Source organism: Microtus ochrogaster, chromosome 6 (assembly GCF_000317375.1).
Source record: "Microtus ochrogaster isolate Prairie Vole_2 chromosome 6, MicOch1.0, whole genome shotgun sequence".
Classification (NCBI taxonomy): Eukaryota; Metazoa; Chordata; class Mammalia; order Rodentia; family Cricetidae; genus Microtus; species Microtus ochrogaster.
The window spans coordinates 75,877,089-75,899,875 of record NC_022013.1 but is presented as its reverse complement, the minus strand read 5'-3'; the positions used below and the strand labels follow the sequence as shown (position 1 = coordinate 75,899,875).

The window sequence follows — 22,787 nt, the reverse complement described above, 5'->3', positions numbered from 1 at the left end:
GGAGCAGGATGATGTAAGAACACACAGAAGGATGCCTGAGGCAGCTGTGCTACAATGGATGCTATGGGCATCGCACGGGACCAAACTTAAGTGCTGGGCATCCTACTGAGCTGTAGTCCTGGGCTGAGCCACATCTGAGCAACCTTCTGTGAGCTCATAGGCTCCATTAGTATGGGCAGCTCAGCCAGAAGCTACATGAGTGTATGTGAGGTTTTAAGAAGGACAGATGGTACCCAAGGAGGGCTGGGGGACATTTTGGGGAACCATTTATGGGAAAGCTGGTGGCTCTAAATGGAAGTGCACACAGGGGCCCTGTTATTCATCTCACCGTCTATCCCTGCACACTCAGCTCTCTGCTTGTGCAAACTTCTTCAAGGCAGGCCACTCCCTACCCCCTCCCACCTAGCATCCTGGGTCACCCAGCATCCAGCGTCTGTAGATGGTTACCTCCACCAGGGACAGATATACTGGTGGAACTGGGCAGTTCAGCCAAGTTCCCCAAAGAGATCAGCACTGCTGGTCCTCCCTGGAGAACCTACTAGATGAATCCACTGAAGATGGAAAGATATCCAAGCTCTACAAGTAGATTTCGGCTCTAGCTTGAGTGCCCTTCCTTCCTACGGCTGAGACACTAAAAATAAGCAAACGACAGCCACAGCAAAACCCCCAACTTCCAGGCAGAAAAGCTGGTTCGGTAGAAATCGAGAAAAGTTTACTGATTTTTTTTCAGTGACCCGAAATATCGTGACTATATGTGGGCTGCTGTAAGTGGGCTGCAGATGGCCTCGCCAGGCATTTCTGCAAGGCAAATGGATGACAGTCCTACCAAGGGCGGCCGTTAGAGAAGCAAAGGAAAATTAAACAAATCGAAAAGAGGGCCATTTAGCCCCTTTCACGGTATGCGGCCACCTCGCTTGATTCTGTTCAACCGCTCGCAGGCAGTTGTCATTAGCGCAAACGGTAAGCAAGCCAGAGAGGGAGCCGAGCATGTGTTAAAGCAGCCAGAGTCAAGAACGTGTGTGCGGAAATCACAGGCCCCTCCCAGCTCGCTGGGGTGTGCCAGCTGCATTAGGTTTCTGATGGAATGCCATCTTTTGAAGAGTTGGTCAGCAGAGAGGCGAGACCGAGTTTGGATGATGGGCTCGTGATTCTCCCAGTCACACCCACTCCAGGAGGTGGGGCAGTTACAAAGGATGCGCTCTAACGATTTGCTAGACACGGCTTCCACAAAACAGCCACCACTCACAGCTCTGCAGAGCTGCAGAGACAAAACACGACTGCGCGGTGGAGATGCTTCAATCTGGCTCACCAGGGATCATCCCCACATCCAAAGGAAAGAGAGGAGAAGACGCAAAGGAAGAAAGCTGCTAGCTAGCCTCGCTGTACGTGTCCTTGGCAGCTGAAGGGGAGGGACGCACTACTGTATGGGCTCTAATCGTAGACAACTGTCCAAGCAGAAGAGCAGGCTCTGCTGAAGCTCAATCCCAAACTCTCTGAGCTCAGAAAAAGCGTTAGCTTTACCTGAAGGGCGTTCTTAATTGCCAGGATCAGAACGAGAAATGTCCCCGATAAGCTCATGTGTCTGAAAACTTCATCCCAGCTGGTCACACTGTTTGGGGAGGTTATGGAACCCGCCTGGGGGAAGTGGGCCACTGAGGACGAGTCTTGGGGTTTCACCGCCCAGTTCTACTTCCTGTTGACTCTACTTTCTGGTTGCTTACACCATGTGACCGGCTGTCTCAATTCCTTTTCCAACACCAAGGGCTGTATCCCTGAACTGTGAGCTAATGCAAACCTTCCCCCCTATAAGCCACTTCTTGTCCCGTCTCTTTTTGTCACAGGGAGGAAAAGGTAAGAAAGACATCAATCGTCACATGACACGGAGAAGGGAAGCCATTCTGGCCCAGGGCCACCCACGCTAACTTTGAAATGTGCAGGGGCAGGAAAGGTGTGTCACCTTCACCGGGAAGGTCTCCTGTCCAAATCCATCCAAACGTTCTACTTCATTGATGTACATCAGCTCAGCTTCTGCAGGCGGGATCCCACTACAATCAAAACAGCACCAGAGGAGGAAATGGGTAGCAGTCCAAAGCCAGCGGCAAACACCAACATCTTAATGCAAATCCCGGAGCTGTGTGCCGGCCCTGGTCTCCGGGGATGGCGTTCATTTCCACCAGGGGGGATAGCACCTGGTAAGGTGGCATTAACGATCAGCGGCCTTTTACTCAGAAAGGAATAAGAAAGGAAAGGTAAATTTTCCAACTAAGAGACATAGCCTTTAAAGCACTAATTATCCGATACATCCCTGTGAACAATGATGTCTGCTTTAAAAAGACACTATGTGGATCACAATTTTTTGTGTGTGTGTTTTTTGTTTTTCTTTTTCCTTTTTGGTTTTTCGAGACAGGGTTTCTCTGTGGCTTTGGAGTCTGTCCTGGAACTAGCTCTGTAGAGCAGGCTGGTCTCGAACTCCCAGAGACCCGCCTGCCTCTGCCTCCCGAGTGCTGGGATTAAAGGTGTGCGCCACCATCGCCAGGCTTTTTTGTTTTTTGTTTTTTGTTTTTCGAGACAGGGTTTCTTTGTAGTTTTGGAGCCTGTCCTGGAACTAGCTCTTGTAGACCAGGCTGGCCTTGAACTCACAGCCATCTGCCCTGCCTCCCTGCCCCCCCCCCCCCAAGCGCTGGGATTAAAGTCATGAGCTACCACCGCCCGGCTAGAAAATTTCTACAATTTTAAAATGAAAATATTTTAAAGAGGGAGGAGGGAAGGGGATGTGAGGAAGCAGGGAAGCACAGACCCCCTACCCCCAAGCTCCACTTAGAACCCAGAGCCCAGCCACATGGGTAGAAGCCAGGAAACCATGTGACCCAGGCCAGGGGTGGGCGAAGCTATGAAGACCCACCCCACAGACAGTGTTTTATGCTGGCTGGATGAAGTCTCAATCTCTACCCATCTTACCTGTGGGCTTTGTGCTCCTGGGCCACCTTCTGCGTCAGCTCCTCCAGAACAGCCTCCTCCAGGGCCAAATCCTGGAAGAACAGGAGCACTCGGGTCACTGTCAGTGCCTCCCTGGTCAGGCGTCCCCAGTGACACACTCCCTTTCTCTCTCCTGTGCACAGCTCCTAGCATAGCCGGTGGGACCCAGACAACACATCTCCTACCACAGCCGGTGGGACCTAGGCAGCTTTTTTTTCTTTACCAACCATCTATTAAATTGCTTGGTATGTGCTTGTGTAGTGTGTGCGTGTGTGTGTGCACATGAATGTGTGGATGGCATAAAATGACCTCAGCTCTTGCCTCTTGTTATAGCCACCTTGGTGGGTTAGTTGGCTTTCCCCATTGTCTGATTTTAAACACAAGGTTTCTCGCTAGCCTGGAACTCACCAGGGAGGTCAGGCCAGTTAACCGGAAGGCTCCGGGGACTCACTGGGTTCTGCCTCATCAGCACTGGGACTGCAAGCCAGCTTTGCTTCCACATGGGTTCTGGGGACCAAACTCAGGTCTTTGCAAGCTTTACTGTTCAGTTATCTCCCAACTGAACCCTGGGAAATAAGCGAGCTTCCATTCGTGAGACCGCAAGTGTGTTGTGTGCCTGTGACACTAGCTGCAAGCACCTCAGCCACACCAGGTGCGGATTCTAAAAGGCACATGGGGACAGAACAAGCTGAGGTGAAGATCAAAGGCTCCGTTAAAACCTAAGTTCCAACTCTGAAAACGCCCAAAGGCACCCTTCTGCTATTATATTCAACTCAATGCCTCCACCTGTGTGTGTGTGTGGGGGGGGGGGGTGGCAGCAGAGGTATGTACACCCCAGAGATGTGTGTGCGTGGCAGGGGCTGAATGACAAATGGCAGGGTGTGTGCCACAGCCACACACCTGTGGACTGCCTGTGTACTTAACTTTGTTCTTTTCTCTGCTGAGGAGATGCCACCTGACAGCTCGGGGAGTTAGGGAAGATCAAACAGGGCCATTCATCCGCCTTCCCTCCCTTGGCGGAGGAATGCATGCTTCCCTTTGCGAGCTCCAGCAGAACCCAGCAGAAAGTTGAGAACTTGCCACGGCTCCCCACTGCTTGTACAATTAGGTCCACACCTGGGCCTGGCATCTGGACCGTTCTTTAGTGGGACCCAGCCATTCCTTCCAGATCTCCTCCCTTCAGAGTTCAGAGCCTCAGGCAGGCTTCTGTTCTCGGCACAGCTTTCACTGTCTCCGTTTAGACTCCTGCCCACACAGTCCCACCACACAACAGGAAACACCCCGTCTCCACTCTCACTATGGATACTCCTGGTGCCTTCCCTCCCCTGGCCATAGCTCCTCCACAAAGCTTCTGCATGTTCTGTCTACAGTGTTTCTTCTGTGGTTACGCACATACTCCATCCACACACCATCCTATTTCATTCCCTGTCTCCCGTCACCTGCTAGAATCTGCGTCCCTCAAGGACAGCAGTCATGGGGCTTTTCCACAATGACCCTTCCAAGTTTATAAGACAAAGTGAGTAGTCAATGAATACTGACTGAACTGAACTCAATGTATGGCATATAATTTCCACATTATTATAGAGGAGGTTTTGACCATACAAAACTGGATAACAGTAACTTATCCCTCTGCTTATCTTCTCAGTTTGCATTTCAAAATGCAGACAGCGACATTATTTAGTCAGCTCATATTTGCATATCACAGACAGAGTCACTGTAATAGTAACACATCCAAACGACTGGTTATTGAGAATTTACCCTGGACCAGGGTAGGTCCCTCATACTGATCTCCTCCTTGTTCTTCAAAGTGGGAACGGGTTTATCCTAACTTCGGATGTGCAGACAGGGGCTTCAAACCATCAGCTAACTTGCCCAAGGTTGTATAGCCAGTAAGGGTGCTAGCCCTGTGTAGCCTAAGCACCACTCAGGCGACTATATGGTAAGGGTTCAGACCACAGACCACCCAGGACAGGTCACAGCATGGTGGACTCAGGATGTGTACTAAGAAAAAATTAATCAGGGTAGCAGGCCATGCTTGGAACATACCCAATTCAGCAGTGAGCACGGGCAGCCACCAGCTTCATCTCCAGCGCTGCCCAGGGAGATGAGGAGGGACATCAAAATATGCCTGATCTTTGCCCTAGATACACGGGGCTACTGAGCAGTTAGGCTATGGCCAATACAACCACAAACTCAACCTCTAACTCATTGAACTTTAAATTTGAATATGAACTTCCACTTGGGGCTAACGGCAAACCACTTTGAAGAGAGGGAGCATAAATCTAAAAACAATAATCTCAGTAGTTTGGGAATCAGGATAGCTGAGGCAGGAGGATCACAAGTTCAAGGTCAACCTAGGCTATGTAGTGAGTTCAGAGTTAGCTTGGGCAACTTGAGACCTTGCTTCAAGATAAAAATTACAAAAAGGGCCGGGAATATACATACCTTCATCATAGGAACCTGCCTGGCACGTGTTTGGCCCAGATGAATCCTTTATTCTGAAGAGAGGTGTGGGGAGCATCTGGGGTTGGGGGTGCATGTGTACATGCTGTGCATGTGGGGGTCCTCAGGTGCCTTCTACCCTTTGCCCAAGACAGGCTCTCTCACTGCCCTAGAGCTCTGCTAAGCAGGCCGGGCTAGCAGGCCAGGCTACCAGGCCAGGCCAGCAAGCTTCAGGGATCTGCCTGTCTCTGCTTCCCACTGAGCTGCTGCTGGGACCCAGGCGCATGCCACAGCACCCTGCTTTGGATGTGGGCTCTGTGAATCAAACTCTGGTCCTCGTGCTGGTAGGGCAAGCAGTTTTCCAATTCAACCATCTCCTTGGGTCTGCTTAAATGTTTTAATGTCTCTGTTGACACCTAAGCTGTGCTTCCTTTCCAGTGGTACCCACCTACAAAAGCCTTCAGGCAGGGGAAAGGACAGCTATGGAGGAGAAGGTTCCAGAGATTGGCACAGGGTAGGAAGCAGCGGTGGAAAGACTGGCAGCTCTCAGTCTACCTGAGCTTCATCTGGACAAGGGAGCGTGCTCTGAGAAACCTGTGTCGCAAGCTCTTTGGGGACGGGTATTATATAAATGACTACAGAAGATCACATCAGACGGGCTGAGCCCCTCGTGGGACCAGCCCAGTTGGAATACAGGGTACTTCTGTGCCTCCCCTAATCAACTGTCTCCTTTCCTGTAACTATCCATGTGTCTCGGGGCAATCTGTTGTAAAGAGAACTTGGGAGCCGCAGCATCTGTTCTTTAGACTCCAATCTACACGCCGAACGGTCTCTGTTCACTGCAGCAATTGCCGCCATGAGGATCCAAGAACCCCAACTCCTCAGAAGCCTTGGGTCCCAGTGGCCGTGATTCTCCTCCCAATGGACAGGCTAATAACCAAGTGACAGCTGACTCTCCCAAGAGCCTCTTCTTTCCTCCCCGTCCTAATCATGCCTTGTCCCCTCCGCTCTACCCCTTTCCCATGATACAGGAGACTCCCCAGTTGTCTCTGAGCCTTTCCTAACCCCTGAGGTCCATGTGGTACCTCCCCGGGTCAAATCCTGATTATAATCCTGATCTATAGAGTTGCACCCCAATTTGGCAAATCTCCCCCTGGGAGCATGCATGCCGTGGTTCTTATACCATTTCATTCCCAGGTGTCTACTACCCAGGGCAGCATTTGGGACCAAACACTGAACAACAACAGCAAAAAGCTCCATGGAAAACATGGTGAGTGGCCGTCTCTGCAAGCTGAGCCAGCACACAGCACACGGGGCTGCTTGCAGCTCAGCTCTTTCACGAGTTGCCTTGTCGGCGAGTTCAGTTATGTTCACTAAAACCCCTCTCGGTGAAGCCACCAACCAGGCAGCAGAATTCCCCAGATGACACCTCACCTATCCTCCAATCAGCTTCGGAACGGTCAGTTTTACTTCAACGGCTCATTCCAGAAACACGTATGAGCACACCCTATGTGCTAGACAACAGTGGGCCACCAAGTCTCTGCTTTGGGGTGGGCCCATGCCTGGCATTCTAACTGCCATGACAAGAACGGGCAAGTTCAAACATGGAAGGGGTTGGGAAGCGCTCACCCAGGTGCAAGTTCATGACCAGGACATGGCTGATGGCTGCTGCCCACGGACGGGCAGGCAGAAGGCCTTCCTGAGGAGCAGGCGGGGGAACACTGACCTCACAGATCTGCAGGGCGCTTGCCAGGAGATGACACCCAACTACCAAGGCCTGGGGTAGTTCCCTATGCTTGGAGGAGCAGGACTGTTCTGAACAAAGAGGGACTGGAGAGGGCCCAGGAGACAAGGGTCTTCACAACAGATGATGACCGACCGTATATACTTATGAGGAGACCTTGTCTCTCCCATACCTGCCCTGTGACGGTTGCTAACATATATCCTAGCGACCAAGTGCAGTCACAGGTTCACTCTCCCCACACCCTGGTGACTGTTCTTGGACAACAGTTAACCCAGCAGGAATGAAGCGGTATTCTATCGTAGGCTAAACGGACTACCTCATGATCAGTAATGCTGAGTGTTTTCCATGTATCGCCTGGATATTTATTTATTTATTTATATTTATTTACTTATTATGTGTACAATATTCTGTGTGTACGTCTGCAGGCCAGAAGAGGGCACCAGACCTCATTACAGACGGTTGTGAGCCACCATGTGGTTGCCGGGAATTGAACTCAGGACCTTTGGAATAACAGGCAATGCTCTTAACCACTGGGCCATTGCTCCAGCCCTCTCCTGGATTTTTTAAAATCTTCTTTTGAGAAATGTCTATTAAGGTCCTGTGTCCATTTTGTAGTAGGGTCATGTGTTTTCTTAGCATCACGTTTGAGTTCCTCAGATGTGGCTACAAGCCCCTTGTCCAAAGTATGATTTGCAAATATTTTCTCCCATGTGTGAGCTTCGCTCTGTAAATGACGCCCTTTGCCGGGCAGAACTTCTTTAGGATGCGACCCTGATGCTCTTTACTTATTTGTGCCTTGGGGTCATATGCCAGAAACCATTGGCCAGACCGAGGTCTTGAGCCCCTCTGTCCTCCTCTAACGGCTCAGTCTCAGGACTTAGACCTGCATCTTAATCCACTTGGAACTGACTCATAGACACTGGGTGACAGAAGGCCCCAATTCCATCTCATTTCATGTGGACGCCAAGCTCTCCCAACACAAGGTACTGTAGATACTGCCATTCCCCTTGCTTGTCCTTGACCTCTTCGTCAAAAAGCATCTGGTTGTACATGTGTGGACTTATTTCTGGGCTCTATTCCAAGCCGGTGGTCAATGTGTCTGCTTATATAAGTCAGCGCCACGCTGCTGTCGGTTCCCAGCCACTGCGTAGTCTTCCTTTGGATCACTACTGCTATGAAGAAGCACCATGACCAAAAACACACTAGAGAGGAAAGGCTTTGTGTGGCTTCTGCATCCACAGTCCAGGACTGAAGGAAATCAGGACAGGAACTCAAGCGGGGCAGGAACCTGGAGGCAGGAGCCGACGCAAAGGCCATGGAGAGGAGCTGCTTGCTGGCTTGCTCAGCTGCCTTTCTTATAGAACCCAGGACCTCCAGCCCAGGGGTGACACCACCCACAATGGGTTGGGTCCTCCCCCATCAATCACTAACTAAGAAAATGCCCTACAAGCCTGCGTACAGCCTGATCTTATGGGGGCATTGTTCTGGTGTTTTCTCAGTTGGAGCTCTCTCCTTTCCAATGACTCTAGCCTATGTCAAGTTGACATAAATTACCCAGCACACATGATAATGACCTCAGGGTCAGGAATCACAAAGTCCATGGCTCTGGTTTGCCCTGTCTCAACACTGTTTCGGGTGCTTGGCATCTTTTGTGGCTACACGTAAATTTTAAGTTTTGCTTTTCCTATTTCTGTGAAGAATGGCTTTGTGATTTTGACAGGGGTTGCATTAAATCTCTGGGTTGCGTGGGCATTTTAACACCAATTCTTCCAAGCCACAGCCCCAGAACATCTGTGTAATCTTGATTTTTCTCATCAATGTTCTATGGTTGTCAGTGCATGAGCCCTCCAGCTCCTTGGGTGCATTTATTCCTTTGTTTTATAGGTTTTTTTGTGCTCTTATAAATTAAAGTGGTTTCTGTATACTTTCACCAATCTCCCCCCATCTCTTATCCTCTTTCGTGGCTCTGAGGATTGAACCCACGGCTACGCAAACTCAGCAAGCGCTCTACAGCCGAGCCGCCTTCCCTGCCCACAACCACCACTTCCATTCAAATGGTCCTAGCAGCCCAGTTAAAATAATTAGGGCAATAATGAGTGAATAAATGAAGATCTGCACAGGAAAGAGAGGTAAAATCGTCCAGATCTGCAGATTATATGCCTGTGTACACAAAAAGCACAGATTCCATCAAAAGGGAAAAAACACTATTAGAGCTGATAGGTTGAAAATCCACCCACAAGACTTGAAAAAAGGAAAAAACACTATTAGAGCTGATAGACTGAAAATCAACCCACAAGACTTGAAAAGGGAAAAAACACTATTAGAACTGATAGATTGAAAATCAACCCACAAGACTTGGTGCTAGTTCTCTCTGCTACCAAGGTTCTAGCAGGGAGGAAAAAATCAAAAGTGTCTTGATGTGGGAAGATGCCCCCCTTACACTCCCGGTGCTTGGTAAAACTTGTACCTATATTAAAGGCTTCAGACCTCCTCCCCAGGAAGCACAGAGAATTTCAAAATAAAGAATGAAATAGCCAAGGAAAGTAAAAAAAACCAAGGGGAAAAAAAAGAAATGAACTCACCATAGGGAAGAGGACATATTCTCGGAGAAATTCTTGGGAATCAAATTGGTTATAGTCTCCAAAATCCGCTGAAAAGAAAAGCCAGGGAAACAACAGCAATCAATACATGAAGACAGGGACAGAATAAAACACAGCAAACGTGTGCCCGTACATACCCGTCTACTGCATTCTCGCTGCAGCCCCGCTGAGGAAGACTGATGCCAAGCCGTACCTGTTGTCCCCACTTGTACCTAGCAACTATCAGCGCTGGCATGTGAGCCCCACTAGCTGATTTTTAGGAAAGCAAGCCCAAATGGCTATTTAAAGACCTGAAAACCAACCTGTGTCTGTTTGTTTGGGTAGCAGGTTGGTATCCTATGTCTGTCTGCCAAAGGGACTTTCTAAGTCAAGGTTAAGATGGAGGGACATAGCTAGAAATGCATTGCCACTGGAAATCCCCACTGTAAATCACCCTTGGCAACCTGGAAAATCTTCACACCCCCCTGAACACACTGACGTGTCACAAGATGCCAGGAATTCTGTTCTTCCCGGCTACCATCTCACAGTGGAATGCTGGGGCACGTGTAGACAAAATCCACGCAAATGCCTTGCCTTTTGCTGCCTCTGCACACAGAAATGCCAGCCCCACAAAGTCACAGAGACAGTGACGATTCCCCCCAAAATGAAGTGCAACTGTCTCTTGGATGAGGACCCCAAAACAGCAAAGACGACCCACTAAGCCTGCGTTCAAGTCCAGTCACGCCATATCTCCAATCGCTTCTTTTATTTCTGTGGGCGTGACTTTCTAATGGCCCAATATGGATTGGAGAGAGAGAGTGAGAGAGGGAGAGGGAGAGGGAGAAAGGGAGAGGGAGAGAGGGAGCTGAATGACATGTGTGTGTGCGTATGTGCACTCTTCCATGTGGGCACATGAAGACAAGAGGCCAATGTCCAGTATCTTTCTCACTTGCTTCTGCAACTGTATTTAAGTGACAGGTCTCCCACCGACTCTCAAGTCCACTGTTCTGTCCAGCAAGCCCTAGGATCCTCCTGTCTATGCCTCCAATCCACGCACACATGTGCCCGACTTTACATGGTTCTTGGAATCCAAATTCAGGTCCTCATCCTTGCACAGGGGCCCTTTCCCTATGAACTATCTCCCCAGACTAGGAGAATGCTGTTTCAAACATTCTAGAGTTAAAGCAAGCTTCATCAGACAGGCAAAATAGTTCACTTCAAGGAGCCAATAGGAAGGGAATCCAATCTTACAACACCCAGGCTGCCCAGAATATACCAAATGAATGAACAGCGAGGGGAGGATTACACACAGGGAACGGAAAAGGAAGTCTTTTAAAGAAGAAAGGCCCAGTAAACATGCAGACACACTGGGTTTTCCCAGTCCTGAGCTGTTATTGCAATGGTCTCACTACTGCTTCCAATGCAACTGCCCACTGTTTCTTCTCTTTCTGCTCCTCAGGAGGACAGACAAATGCAATATATTTTGGGCATTTTAACCCAGAGTGAAATGTCAAAGAAATTCATCTCTCCAGACATTAGCACTCAAAGGACTCAAGTTCTAAGAGGGGGACAGGAAGTCCACCAGCTCACAGCTCCTATATCAGTGGACCACAAGAACTCAGCCGCTAGCAAGAAAATAAGAACGGAAAGGGAGATATCAGTTTCCTTTTGGAAAGTTATATACTACTCTCTTGAGGTTGGAGAAGTGACTCAGCAGTTAAGGATGCTCGCTTCCCTGGGACATGGGTTCAGTTCCTAGCACTCACTTGGTGGCTCGCAAATATCTGATGCCCTCTTCTGGCCACACCAAGTATTGCGCACATGGTGCATAGACACACAAGTAAGCAAAATACACACACACACACACACACACACACACACACACACACACAAACACAATCTTTAAAATATTATACATACTCTTCTTATTTTCAATATGAACAAATGCATTTAAACCACCATTCAAATACAAGTCTGGAGGCTGGTTGAGTGACCAAGAGCATTTGGTGTTCTTCCAGAAGACCCGAGTTTGGCCCCAAGCACCCGGATGTGGTGCTCCAGAGCCACCTACAGCTCCAGCCCCAGTAGGTCTGAAACCTTCCTCAGGCCCCTACCCATACCTGGAGCACACTCATACAGGTGCACATAAATAAAAATTAAAAATAGAAAGCACACATAGACACAGAAAATAACACATTCTACAATGCAGAGAAGGTTGAGAACAGTGGCACAGGTTGCAGGACAAGCACACTCTGATTCATGCTCCTTGTCACATGGCCATCATCAATCTAAGTTTCTCTTTTCAATTCTATGACAGTGAAGTACAGGATATTGGTTAAAGCGATTGTACTGAAATTAATGAATTAATATTTATTAACTGGAATTAATATTAGTATGGGTTTGAGATTACTGTACTATAGTAACTCATTCCTATCATCAGGGTACAGACCATGACCACACCGTACAGTGGAACAATCCTGAGACAATGTCTCCCACACTCTCAAAGGAAGCCTCAACTACAGGCAACTTAAAAACTATCTCTTCAGTTAGAACCCTCATGGAACCACAGTCAAACAAGCATGGCTGAGTCAGGGGCGGCTTGGAGAAATCCACCCTCCTGCTACCCCCCAAAAAAATCACCGCTCATCTTAATGCACAACTTGACATGAACATAGAGCCTCAGCCAGAGGTCGAGTCACCAAATCTAACTGCTCACGCTGAAAGAGCGTAAGGAAGCAGAAGCTGGAATTCCAGAGATGCCTTACCTTGCACAGCTAAGCCGGCCAGCCGGATCACTTGCTCCAGCGTGCACCGTAACCGCCCTTCAAGCACATCCTTTTTGGCTTGCAGGTAATACTGGTATCTGTTTGGGGAAGAGAGGACAGCCGTAAACACACATGCCGGGTATTCACAGCAGGATGTACAGGTGACGCTGATGGCCTCATCGCTACAAAAGATGGACAGTAACCTCTGCCCCTGTGTCCCTCTGTCTGATGTAACAGGTGCTGAAGCCAGTTCACGGTGAGAACATTCTCATCGGACGGCTTGTTTGTGAGCCCTCAGGATGAACTGAGACAGGGAATGTCCCAGAAACACTTAACAGTACCTGCTTTCAATGGCTTAACTGTCAATTTGACAAAATCTAGAACCACCTGACATGCTTGTGGAGGGACTATCTTGATTACCTAATTGAGGTAGGAATAAAATTTTAAAAATTAATGTTAATACATGAAAATTTACAGATGCAGAAGTCTGGTAGACCAGATAGATCACTAGTTAGTCAAATAAAGTGGAATTCTCCTGAAGTCTTTTTCAGAGCCAGGCCTCACCTCACATGTTTGAGACACATGAAAAGGTAGCTGATTTGAACTTTCTAACTTGGACGCTTTTTCAGAAAGCAAAATGCAGATAGTCTGTCTGTGCAGCTGCGGATCAGGTCTCTGGGCAGAAGCGGCAACATTGAGTGCACCTCCTGCTTCCAAAACCACTCTCTCAGAACGATGCAGACCTTCAGAAACCTCCTGGACCCGGGTGTTTGCTCCCAGGCCACGGCTCCTGCTGAGAGGTGGTCTCCCTAACATCTCTCACCCAGACTGGCCCTGCAGGGCTCTCTCCCGTAAACACCTTCGAGGAACAACTGGCGACCCGGTTGCTCTGCGACAGGCCCATCCAGGGCTCTGCTAGAGGATAAGACACTGGCTCTGCGCCTGGCGGTGGTGGCGAACGCCTTTAATCCCAGCACTCGGGAGGCAGAGGCAGAGGCAGGCAGATCTCTGTGAGTTCGAGGCCAGCCTGGTCTAGAAGAGCTAATTCCAGGACAGGAACCAAAAGCTGCGGAGAAACCCTGTCTCGAAAAAAAAAAAAAAAAAGACACTGGCTCTGTGCCCAGCCCAGCAAAGCTCCGCCCTCCTCAGTCTATAGGGCAGGGCAACAAACAAACAAAAAACAATCCAAAAACCAAAATGCGTTAATTTTTGGTGGGGAAAAACCTATTCTCAGATCTGAAGAACAAACCCTGGGAATAAATCCTTTTAAATCAAACTTAAAATACAAAAGAAAAGTAACTTTTGTTTTTATTCCCACCTAATATTTTACCTGATAAATTCATAACCGTTTTGCAGATGCCACCATGCAGCCAGGAATTTTCCTCCTGCCCATAACATTTGGCTGAATCAAGGAATGACCTCCATCCAGCTCTGGAGGCCAACCAGCAGAAGATCTTTTGTCCCCTTGTCCATGGAAGGCCACCCCTCCGTGGACACCGCTCTGTCCTTAACTTGCCCTTAATTTGTCACCACAGTTCTGATTCCTCTTACCCCCAAGTTCCAGCACACAGGAAAGGAACTAGACACAAGGACTCACGGCCAAAGTCATCTGCTGGCTATGAAAAGCCACTTTTGTCTACTCCGAAAGCGCTCAGACTAACAGGAGGAAGTGTCAGGATCAGTGCAAAACCCAGTGAACTCAAGGACACTGTGTTTGTGTGTGCGTGCGTGTATGTCTGTGTCTCTGTATGTGTGTCTGTATGCATGCACGTGTGTGTCTGCGTGTGTCTGTGTGTGTGCATTGTGTGTGTGTTTATGTGTGGTTGGGTGGAGAGGAAGAGATTGAGTCTTAGGGAGTTTAGAGCCAGTACTTGGCAGTGAGAAAAGGAAGCCTAATGATTTGCTCCTTTGTGAGGATCTGCACAAATAACCTTGAAGCATAACTTTCTATGAACTTAGAGCCCTAACAAGAGTAAATCAAAGAATCCAACACTAAGAACCCTGAATGGTCACAGTCATATCCTCTGGCATTCTGATTTCCTCCATGCAGAGCTTCATTTCCCCAGTCCATGGTTCCCAATTTTCATGTTTCTTTCAAAGAGATTAATGCTCCTCACCAAGTGCTTGGCTGTCTCCCCTCTGAGCCAAGGCTATAATCATAACCCCAGTTCCTATGTTCCATATTCCAGGAACTCCACCAGGAGCCCACCATTAAGCTCTTCGCATGAAGGAACACACACCCTCTCAACTATAGGCAAAGCTCACACAGCTTGTTTAAATACATGAAATGCTGGTTCTTAAAAAGCAACACCAGGTGTGACGCCATGAACCTGTAATCCCGGCACTCCAGGGACTCCGACAAGAGGATCATAAATTCAAGGCCAGCCTAGGTTATACAGTGAGATCTGGGCCAGCTTGGGCTACACAGTGAGACCCCGTCTCAAAACAAAACGTGACAACAGCTAACTGACAACACAGAGAACCTCCTGGGGGGAAGCTCACTGAGACTGTGGAGTGTGAGGTCCGGGGCCCCGGAGGGATGCTTCTCATTTGGGAGCACTGTACGCACGGCCTCTGAGCTCCACACCCACCCTTCAGGGTTCTGTGTTCTGTGCCCTCTGCCGTCTTGCTCACTGCGTCCCTGGGCCAGTTCTCCGGGGAACAGCGCCTCGCTCCCTCCAGGTAACCCTCTCTTCAAGAGACCCTGCGAGTCTTTTGTGGAAGGGCTTTCATCTCCGCAACCCGGCAGCTCTTAGAGGGACTAGACGGAGCCGGGAAGAGGGTCCCTAAGTTATCAAACCCCTTTTAAGTGCCAAGAGTTCACTGTGGAAGCAGATACAGCTTTGAAGACGAGCCACTTCGAGTCTGAAGATCCTACTTTCCAAAAGGAGAGGAAGAGAGCAGACAGAGGGGCGAGGAGAGCGAGGAAGGGCGTCAGCTTTGTGCCGTGCACCCCACATGCCTCTCCAGTCATGTTAAAGGGCATGAAAACCAAACGGCAAGACCCGCTAAGAACCCAAGAGCGGGCTCTCGGGCCAGAGGGCGCCTGCTGTCAGGTTTATTAAAGAAAGCTACAATGGGATTCTGAAAACTGACCAAACCGGGTGGAGGGGGGACCTCAACTGAGAAGGGAGGTAAAAGCTCACCTCATCCTCCTACTAGCACAACGTTGGAACCTCTCCCGGGACAGCCCGTGCCCTCGGTCGTGTGTGGTTTCCACTTATTTTCACACACTTCCAAGTCAGGGGGCATCCGGGTGTTAACACAGTTTCAGGAAGCACTTGCTGGGAGCATGGATGCAAAATATGCTGTCACCTGGGGGAGGACCAGGCCTCAGTCCTCTGTTGGGGACCACAGCTGGCCATGAGCCTGGCCAGCTCTTTACTGCGCTCTCCGATGGGGCGGTCTTTCAGTCCCTGGGGGAAATGTTTGTAAGGATGTCCTCATGCTGTGTGCCGGAGCTGAAACTGTTTCCCATGTCACTCCTGGAAGTGACAATGACCAGCCATGATGCTAGAGGAGATTCTTTTGGGGATAAGATCAATGACCAAAAAAGCTACTAAGTCCACAAAACAGTAGCTATGCTCCGCCTGAGCCTCACACTCAGGCATCCATCCACGTCCAGGTCTTCTGTCATTGCTGGCTTTCAGATAAAGGCCGGCTCCCAACTCCCTGTGTCACCAAGGATGACCTTGAACTCCTGTTCCTCCTGTCTACACCCTCCAAGTCCTGGAATGCAGTGTCAGGGATCAAGCCCACGGCTGCTTCACGCTAGGGATGCCCTCTACCCACTGGGCCAAATGCCCAGCCCACATATGTGGCAGGTAGCATTTAGATCGTCTTGTGACCGGAAACAATGACTCCAGGCCGACAGCAAGGAACACTGGAATGTTCCTCACACGTAGGTTGGTGCAGGGTTGTGCTTGGACACAGAACGCAAGAGCTGTATGCACCAGCCTGGAAGCCATCCAGACCACAAAGGCCTCTGGGAAGCCGGAGAGATGTGTGCTGTCACCACATGAGATTGTGGCGGTTACTAGTAAGACTGGAAAACACAAGAAGAAAATTCGGGCCAATCTGGAAATCATTTGTTCGGTTTACTTTCCCACTGAAAGCTCCCTTTGTAAAATGTAAAAAATGGCGTCCCGTAGGATTTGAGAGCAGGGCTGGCATTCTGTTTTTAGAATCGCTGGGCTCCTCTCTGTTTTGGTTAGAGGTACATTCCTCTAACTGCAGCATGTAAAACCGTGGGTCCTATTTTGGAAACATACAATTTCATGGAAGTATACTCCACCCTGTCAGCACTCTGGGTAGAAGGGAAAAATCCAGCAGCCAATCCTCATGCCAGGAAACAGAGCACAGCCAAGTTTCCAAAGAGGTTCTCTTCGGATCTAAGCTCGCAAGGAAATGTTAAAACATCCCTCATATTCAAAGCCCCTGAAACGCCCCATCTGGCTGCAGAGGCCCAGAGGCTGGTTTTAGGTTACAAGTCATCAGTGCTCCCTGTAAGAATCGGGATATAATCCTACATGTGGAATAAAGGCACATTTTCTCTTTTCATTTCTTTTGTTTGTTTTGATTTTAATCTAAAGCAACAATACATTTATTGAGTAAATACTAGTCTCTTCGCGTGAATGCAGACAAGGGTCCCAGCGAGCCTTGCTGCTAAACCTAATGACTGGGAGCTGTAAGACGCTACGAGCTTGGCTCTGGAGGGTCATCCATCCTGAACGTCCCGTTCCATGGCACGAACGACGTTTCCAACTTCCTTCCTCCTCTAAGTCTCTCAACTGCAAATCTGTGTTTATTTTTAAATGCTAAACTTGGCCAAGTCATCGGAGCACTGAGTATTCTGAAAGAGGTATTGAGAACTCCCTAAAAACCTCCACCAACCTAACGTTAGCCTCTGTGTTTCAAGACGTGTGGCTGGGACCCCTTGTCTCCACTTGAATTCACGTGTGAGGAATCTGCACATTCCGTCTGGGTCTGTCTCTTCTGGTTGAGAAATGCCTTGTGGTAGCTCTACAAAGCAGGGCCTGTCCTACCGCAGAACCACGAGCAAGGCGCCAGGAACTCAAAGGCTGAGATATAGCTTTGAGAATGTGCCCCCCCCCCCTTGAATCTCTCTGTCCCTGGGGCTGCAGAGGTACTCCAGGCTGGAAAGAGTTCATCACAATAGCAGAGCCTTCAGACCTGGATTTTCCCTGACTGGTGTCCTCACGATGACCAGAGAGGATGGAAGCAGGAGTGGTGGGCTGTCATGGCACTGGGGATGCCTGCCTGGACAACCCCTCCCCACCCCCACACAACGCTGGCTGACCTCATTTCCTGATTATAGTGTTGCACCAGCGGAGTGTGAGTACAAGTGGCTGCCACCCTCCAGCAGACATCTTCCGAGCCTGTGAGAGTTCTGCTGCCCTCCATCTTCCTGATGCTCCTTTCTCCTGGATGAAGAGGGCACTGTGAGGAGCTTCAGCCTCAGGAGAAGAGATGAAGCATGCAGGAGACAGTCCTCTGATTATGAATATCATAGAGACTCGGGGGCCATGTACTGATGGTGGATAGTTGATCCTAAGCAAGTGCGTTGGGAGAGATTTTAAAAACCATGCCCAGCCCTTCCAATGTGGACAGCAGGAAACTGTGCTCAGAGAGGACTTGTCCAAGGAGACATCACTTCTTAAAGCCTAAGCCAGATGGCATCCAAGCAGAGCCAACCACAGACATGAGGAGGGTGGGATTCTGAGTCTCGGTATTTCTGGTGAACCCGTCCCCCAATGCCCTGAAATCCCCAAACGAAAACAGAATTGAACGGGTCACTCCCTGTGCTTCTGAGGAAGGCCTGAGGAGGCTGGCCCTTCCCCCAGAGGTCTGTGTGCACCTCAGCCTGAGGCTACCCTACAAACGCACTGCAGGGTCTCCAGGTCTGTTTTATGCTGCCTGCAGCCGGGTGGCCTGAGGCAGGCACTCTGAGCTATGACTGCCCGACTATTTCCCCAAAGTCGTCACGTGTTCCTGTGGCTCGTTCCCTCCTCCACGGCTGAAATTCACCTCAGTCAACTTCTCTCCTCATCTGAAGAGCCAATCCAGATGTCACAATTTGTAGAAGGACATCTTGACATTCTGTCTCTGAAGCCTTCACAGAGCGATGGATGGTAGGAGTGGGGAAAGGTCATTACTGCCTTGATTACTAAGAGCAGGGTAAAGTTTGCCAAATCCTGGCTAGAAACCTCTGTTCACAACTAGCAGTATCAGAAAGCCTTTTTGCCACAATGTACTGGAACCTTCTCCCTGGCTGGCGAATACCTCAGAAAGCACTGCTTTCTGTTTGATGGTTTGCTGTACAAATAAGAAGGAAAGGGAAGAGGAAGAAAATCAAGACATGCCCTCCTAGGATTCTGGAGTAGGATGGAGCAAGCCAAGCTGCTAGATGGACTGGGCTGGGGCTGGGTAGAGGCAGGGGAAGAGAAGCTCATCCCTGCATTCCAAAGACTGCTCTCAGCTCCAGCTGGAAAGAGTGGGCAGGGTGGCCCTTACTGGTTTTGTCCTCCACGTCCCTACAACTAGACAGGAATAAAACCAGACCTATCTGGCCATCTCCTTCCCTGGCCCCGAGCCCTCAAAACCCTTGGGAAGAATTTCAGTTCAGGACTCCTGACATATATAATAATGTGTCTGGTACCTGGTCTACGCACTATCTAAACGCTTTTATGTTTAATGAATGTCCGAAGCTGACGGTCAATTAAAACTGCACCAGCAGCAGAACAAAGCAAGCACTGGAACAACCATGGGAAACAAGATGACCCCAAAGAAAACCCAACAGAAGCAAAAGAGCCAGTCCCACAAGTGACAATGATGGCCTAAAATGGGAAAGCCTGTCTTTGGGCCTTACTCACAATCACAAGCTAACCGACGTATGCTCATGAAAACAAACACACACACAGTTTCCAAACACACACAGGCAGGATTTCCCGGGCACGTGTTCTACTCCACATGGTTCCCACCGCACCTGATCTCACCAGAGACACATAACTTCTCAAGAAGACTCTAAGTTTCTGTGACTCAAAGGCCTGCAATTTTTCCTTAAAAGAACAATGTTTGTTTAAATGCGCACAAACACACAGGCCTCGAGCGGTAGCAGGGAAAGACCGATGGCAGCAAACGTTGCGTAAGAAGCAAGGCAAGCCCCGACGTGACCCACCCTCTCTGCTCTGAACTCTTGAGTTAATTATAACAAATTACAGGGGCTCCGAGTATAGCATAGAGAGACCATAAACTCCCTAATAGCGGCCTACATTGAACCAAGGTTCTGTGTGAAAGAGGAATTCGGTTTCCACAACACATCGTAGGGCAGGAGGGAATGTCCCGACTCCACTTCTCTGTCCTACACGGCACAGACCCTTCACATTGGTCCTATCTGCAGGACTAGAAAGGGCCACAGAGGCCTGCCGTGGCTAGAGAACCATGACGGCAGGAGCCTGAAAAATACAGTGGGATTGGCGTCAATATCCAATTTGAGCTTGTTTTAACCTACCTTAAAATCTCTCATAACTCAGAAAGCAGTTTCATAATTTCTAAGAAAGTTAGACAGAAATATTCATGACCACCCCACAATTATGCCTCCAGGTAAGGTCAAGAAAATGAGGGATTTAAAGTCACATAAAAATTTGTACATGAGGAGCTGTCCCAGCAAGTAAAGGTGCTTGTTGGCTAGATCGATGACCTCATTTTGCTCCCTGGGATGTAGATGGAGAAAGGAGAGGACAGACTACTTGTCCTGTGATTTCCATATAGATGCTGTGACGTGCACACATGTGCACATGCATGCCTACAAAGAGATGTAACAGAAAACTTTAAAACCATTGGATATGAGCCACGTATCGTGGCACACACCTTTCATCCCAGCACTCAAGAAGCAGATGCAGGTGGATCTCTGAGTTCAAGCCTGGGCTCCAAGCTGGCCAAGGCTATGGAGTGAGATCCTGTCTCAGGAAGAAAACCTAACCATCCAAAACAAACCTTGAGAATGAATAGCATGCATAACCTCATAACCTACAGTCACCAAGGAGAGAAAGCGCCAACGCTGACTGCAAATGAAGGGGAAAAGGGCACAGGAAAGGATGGAGTTGCTGGATTTGGTGGGACAGGCTTGCGATCGCATCTGCATCCCTGGGGAAGCTGGGATGGCCTAGGCTACCAGAGAGCCTTGCCCTGAGAAAGAGTAAGATTGGAGTATCGGCATGTAGGCAAACTTTGAGACAGCAGACCTAGCAGAGATGCCAGACACAGACCGTATCTTATGTGATTCCACTGACGGGCAGACACCAGAAGGTGGGGAAGAGGAGAAGGAAAAATGTCGTAGACGTTCTAACATTAGACAGTGGAGACGGCTGTCCAGCTCTGTGGATGAACTCAAAACAGAGACTGGCATGTGCTTAAATAATTAACAAGGTGGATTTTACACTTCATGAGTTTTATCTTAAAGGGAAAAAAGCAGGTGAATAAATACCCAGGATTCCTAAGGAGGTAAAGTTCTTTGGGCCGGGAGCACAGCAGCCCATCAAACTGCCTGTTTCTGCCTCCGGCCTCCAGAGCCTGGCCTAGCACTGTTTCCTGCTGGCTGGGCATTTCCCACCACGCCTTGACCTGTGATGAACAGGCTACCCTCTGGGCTCGGGTCAGCTGTTCTCTTCTCCACCCCCCCCATCACCCCCGCCCTGCACACATATACAAGGCAGCAGAGGTCATTCACAGCCCACAGTCCTTCCTCCAGCCTCCAGTGACCCCCAGCCCACAGCACCCCACAGCGCCCCCAGCTCTCAGTGTTCCTGCAGTCTTCCTCAGTCCAGTACTGCACAGCCCAGGCTCCCACACTGTCTCCTCGGGGACTTTCCTATCAGCACCTGGAGGCTCCGTGAGCCCTGACACAGGAGGGAGAAGGGAATGAGTCACTTCCACTAAGGTTGTTAGATGCTGTGTCCAGGGAATTCAGGAGTTTCAGAAATGGCCTGGGGTGATATGTAACTTTGGTCTTCGTGCTCAGAAGCCTGAGGCAGGAGCATCACCGGAGAACAGAAGTTAAGACCATGGGGGAGCATGGAGAAATCCAGCTCAGAAACAGTTTGGGTTGACCAGAGGATTGCTGTGTAAAAGCACTGCTGTATAAACCTGCCGACTTCAGCTGGATCCCTGGAATCCATGTAAAAAGCCACGCTCCCGCCCCCAGCCGCACTGGGGTGGGGGGAGGGAGGCAGAGCAGGAGAACTGACTGGAAGCTGGTGGGTCAGCTAGCCCAGAGTATGCTGCAGAGTACGTTCAATGGGATGGACTGGACGGTGAGAAGCAGCTCCTGAAAACCCATCCTCCGAGCGGGTGTGTGCACGTGTGCGCATGCACACACAGTAAATTTTAAAATAAATTTCATAAACACAGCCGATTGCACATCAAGTATAAAAGGCTTAAACTTTGCTTGCCAGCAAAATAGCTCAGTGGGTAAAGGAACCAGAGTTCAATCCCTAGGATTCACGTGGTGGAAAGAGAGAACATACCCTCTCCACGTACCCCCACATACGTACACAAATGAAGGGCAAGGAGGAGAGGGAGGAAAGGGAGGAGGAGGGAGAGGGGACACTTTGGGACTGGGGATATGACTCAATATTAGCATTCACACTTGGATTCAGACCTCACCGACACAAAGTGTGTAGGTGGTGTGGTGATGGTGGTGGAGGAGGAGGTGGGGGGACAACGACACGGGAGTGGGGGTAGAGGTGGTGGTGATGGTAATGGTGGGGGGGTGCTGGTTAGGCTGACAGCACCTAACAGCGAGGGAGGGTAAACTTCAGGCCTTCGTGCACACAGAATAAACACGCCTGTACGGTAGAGTGTGAATTGGAGCTGCCAACCAGTGGAGGCAGCTCTGACGCTGCCACATCGGGAACCAACAGCCTCGCAGAAGGAGATAAATCAAGACAGGCAGCGCGCACATGAGCCAGCTCTGGCCACACCTCCGAACTAGAGTTTCAGGACAGTGTTTATCCCTCTTACGCTCAGCTCATCTGCCTGAAATACACACCTTTCTGCCCTGAAAAGCATGTGTCCACGATACGACCTAGCACAGCTAGGGAAAGAGAGCTTCAGTCACCTTCGCAAGCATGAGTCAACTGCCCAAGGAACCGTCTTTCCGGTGACAAGAAGTCAGCAGAAATGCCTGAAAATGTGGCCAGCAGTCAGGGGCATCGTGGGACCAGCGGTCAGGGGCATCGTGGGACCAGCGGTCAGGGGCAT

At 49.6% G+C, this 22,787-nt stretch overlaps 1 protein-coding gene across 1 annotated transcript in view; it reads right to left on the bottom strand.

Annotated features, from left to right (window-relative positions):
* Ptpn14 (protein tyrosine phosphatase, non-receptor type 14) overlaps positions 1–22,787 on the bottom strand; it is a 137,796-nt gene that overhangs the window by 33,168 nt on the left and 81,841 nt on the right. Inside the window, exons 4-7 of the mRNA XM_005348861.3 lie at positions 12,507–12,604; positions 9,745–9,812; positions 2,959–3,029; positions 1,958–2,045 (exon numbers count right to left, since the gene is read on the bottom strand). Of these exons, the coding sequence (XP_005348918.1) occupies positions 1,958–2,045; positions 2,959–3,029; positions 9,745–9,812; positions 12,507–12,604 (325 nt within the window). The remainder of the gene's footprint in view (positions 1–1,957; positions 2,046–2,958; positions 3,030–9,744; positions 9,813–12,506; positions 12,605–22,787) is intronic.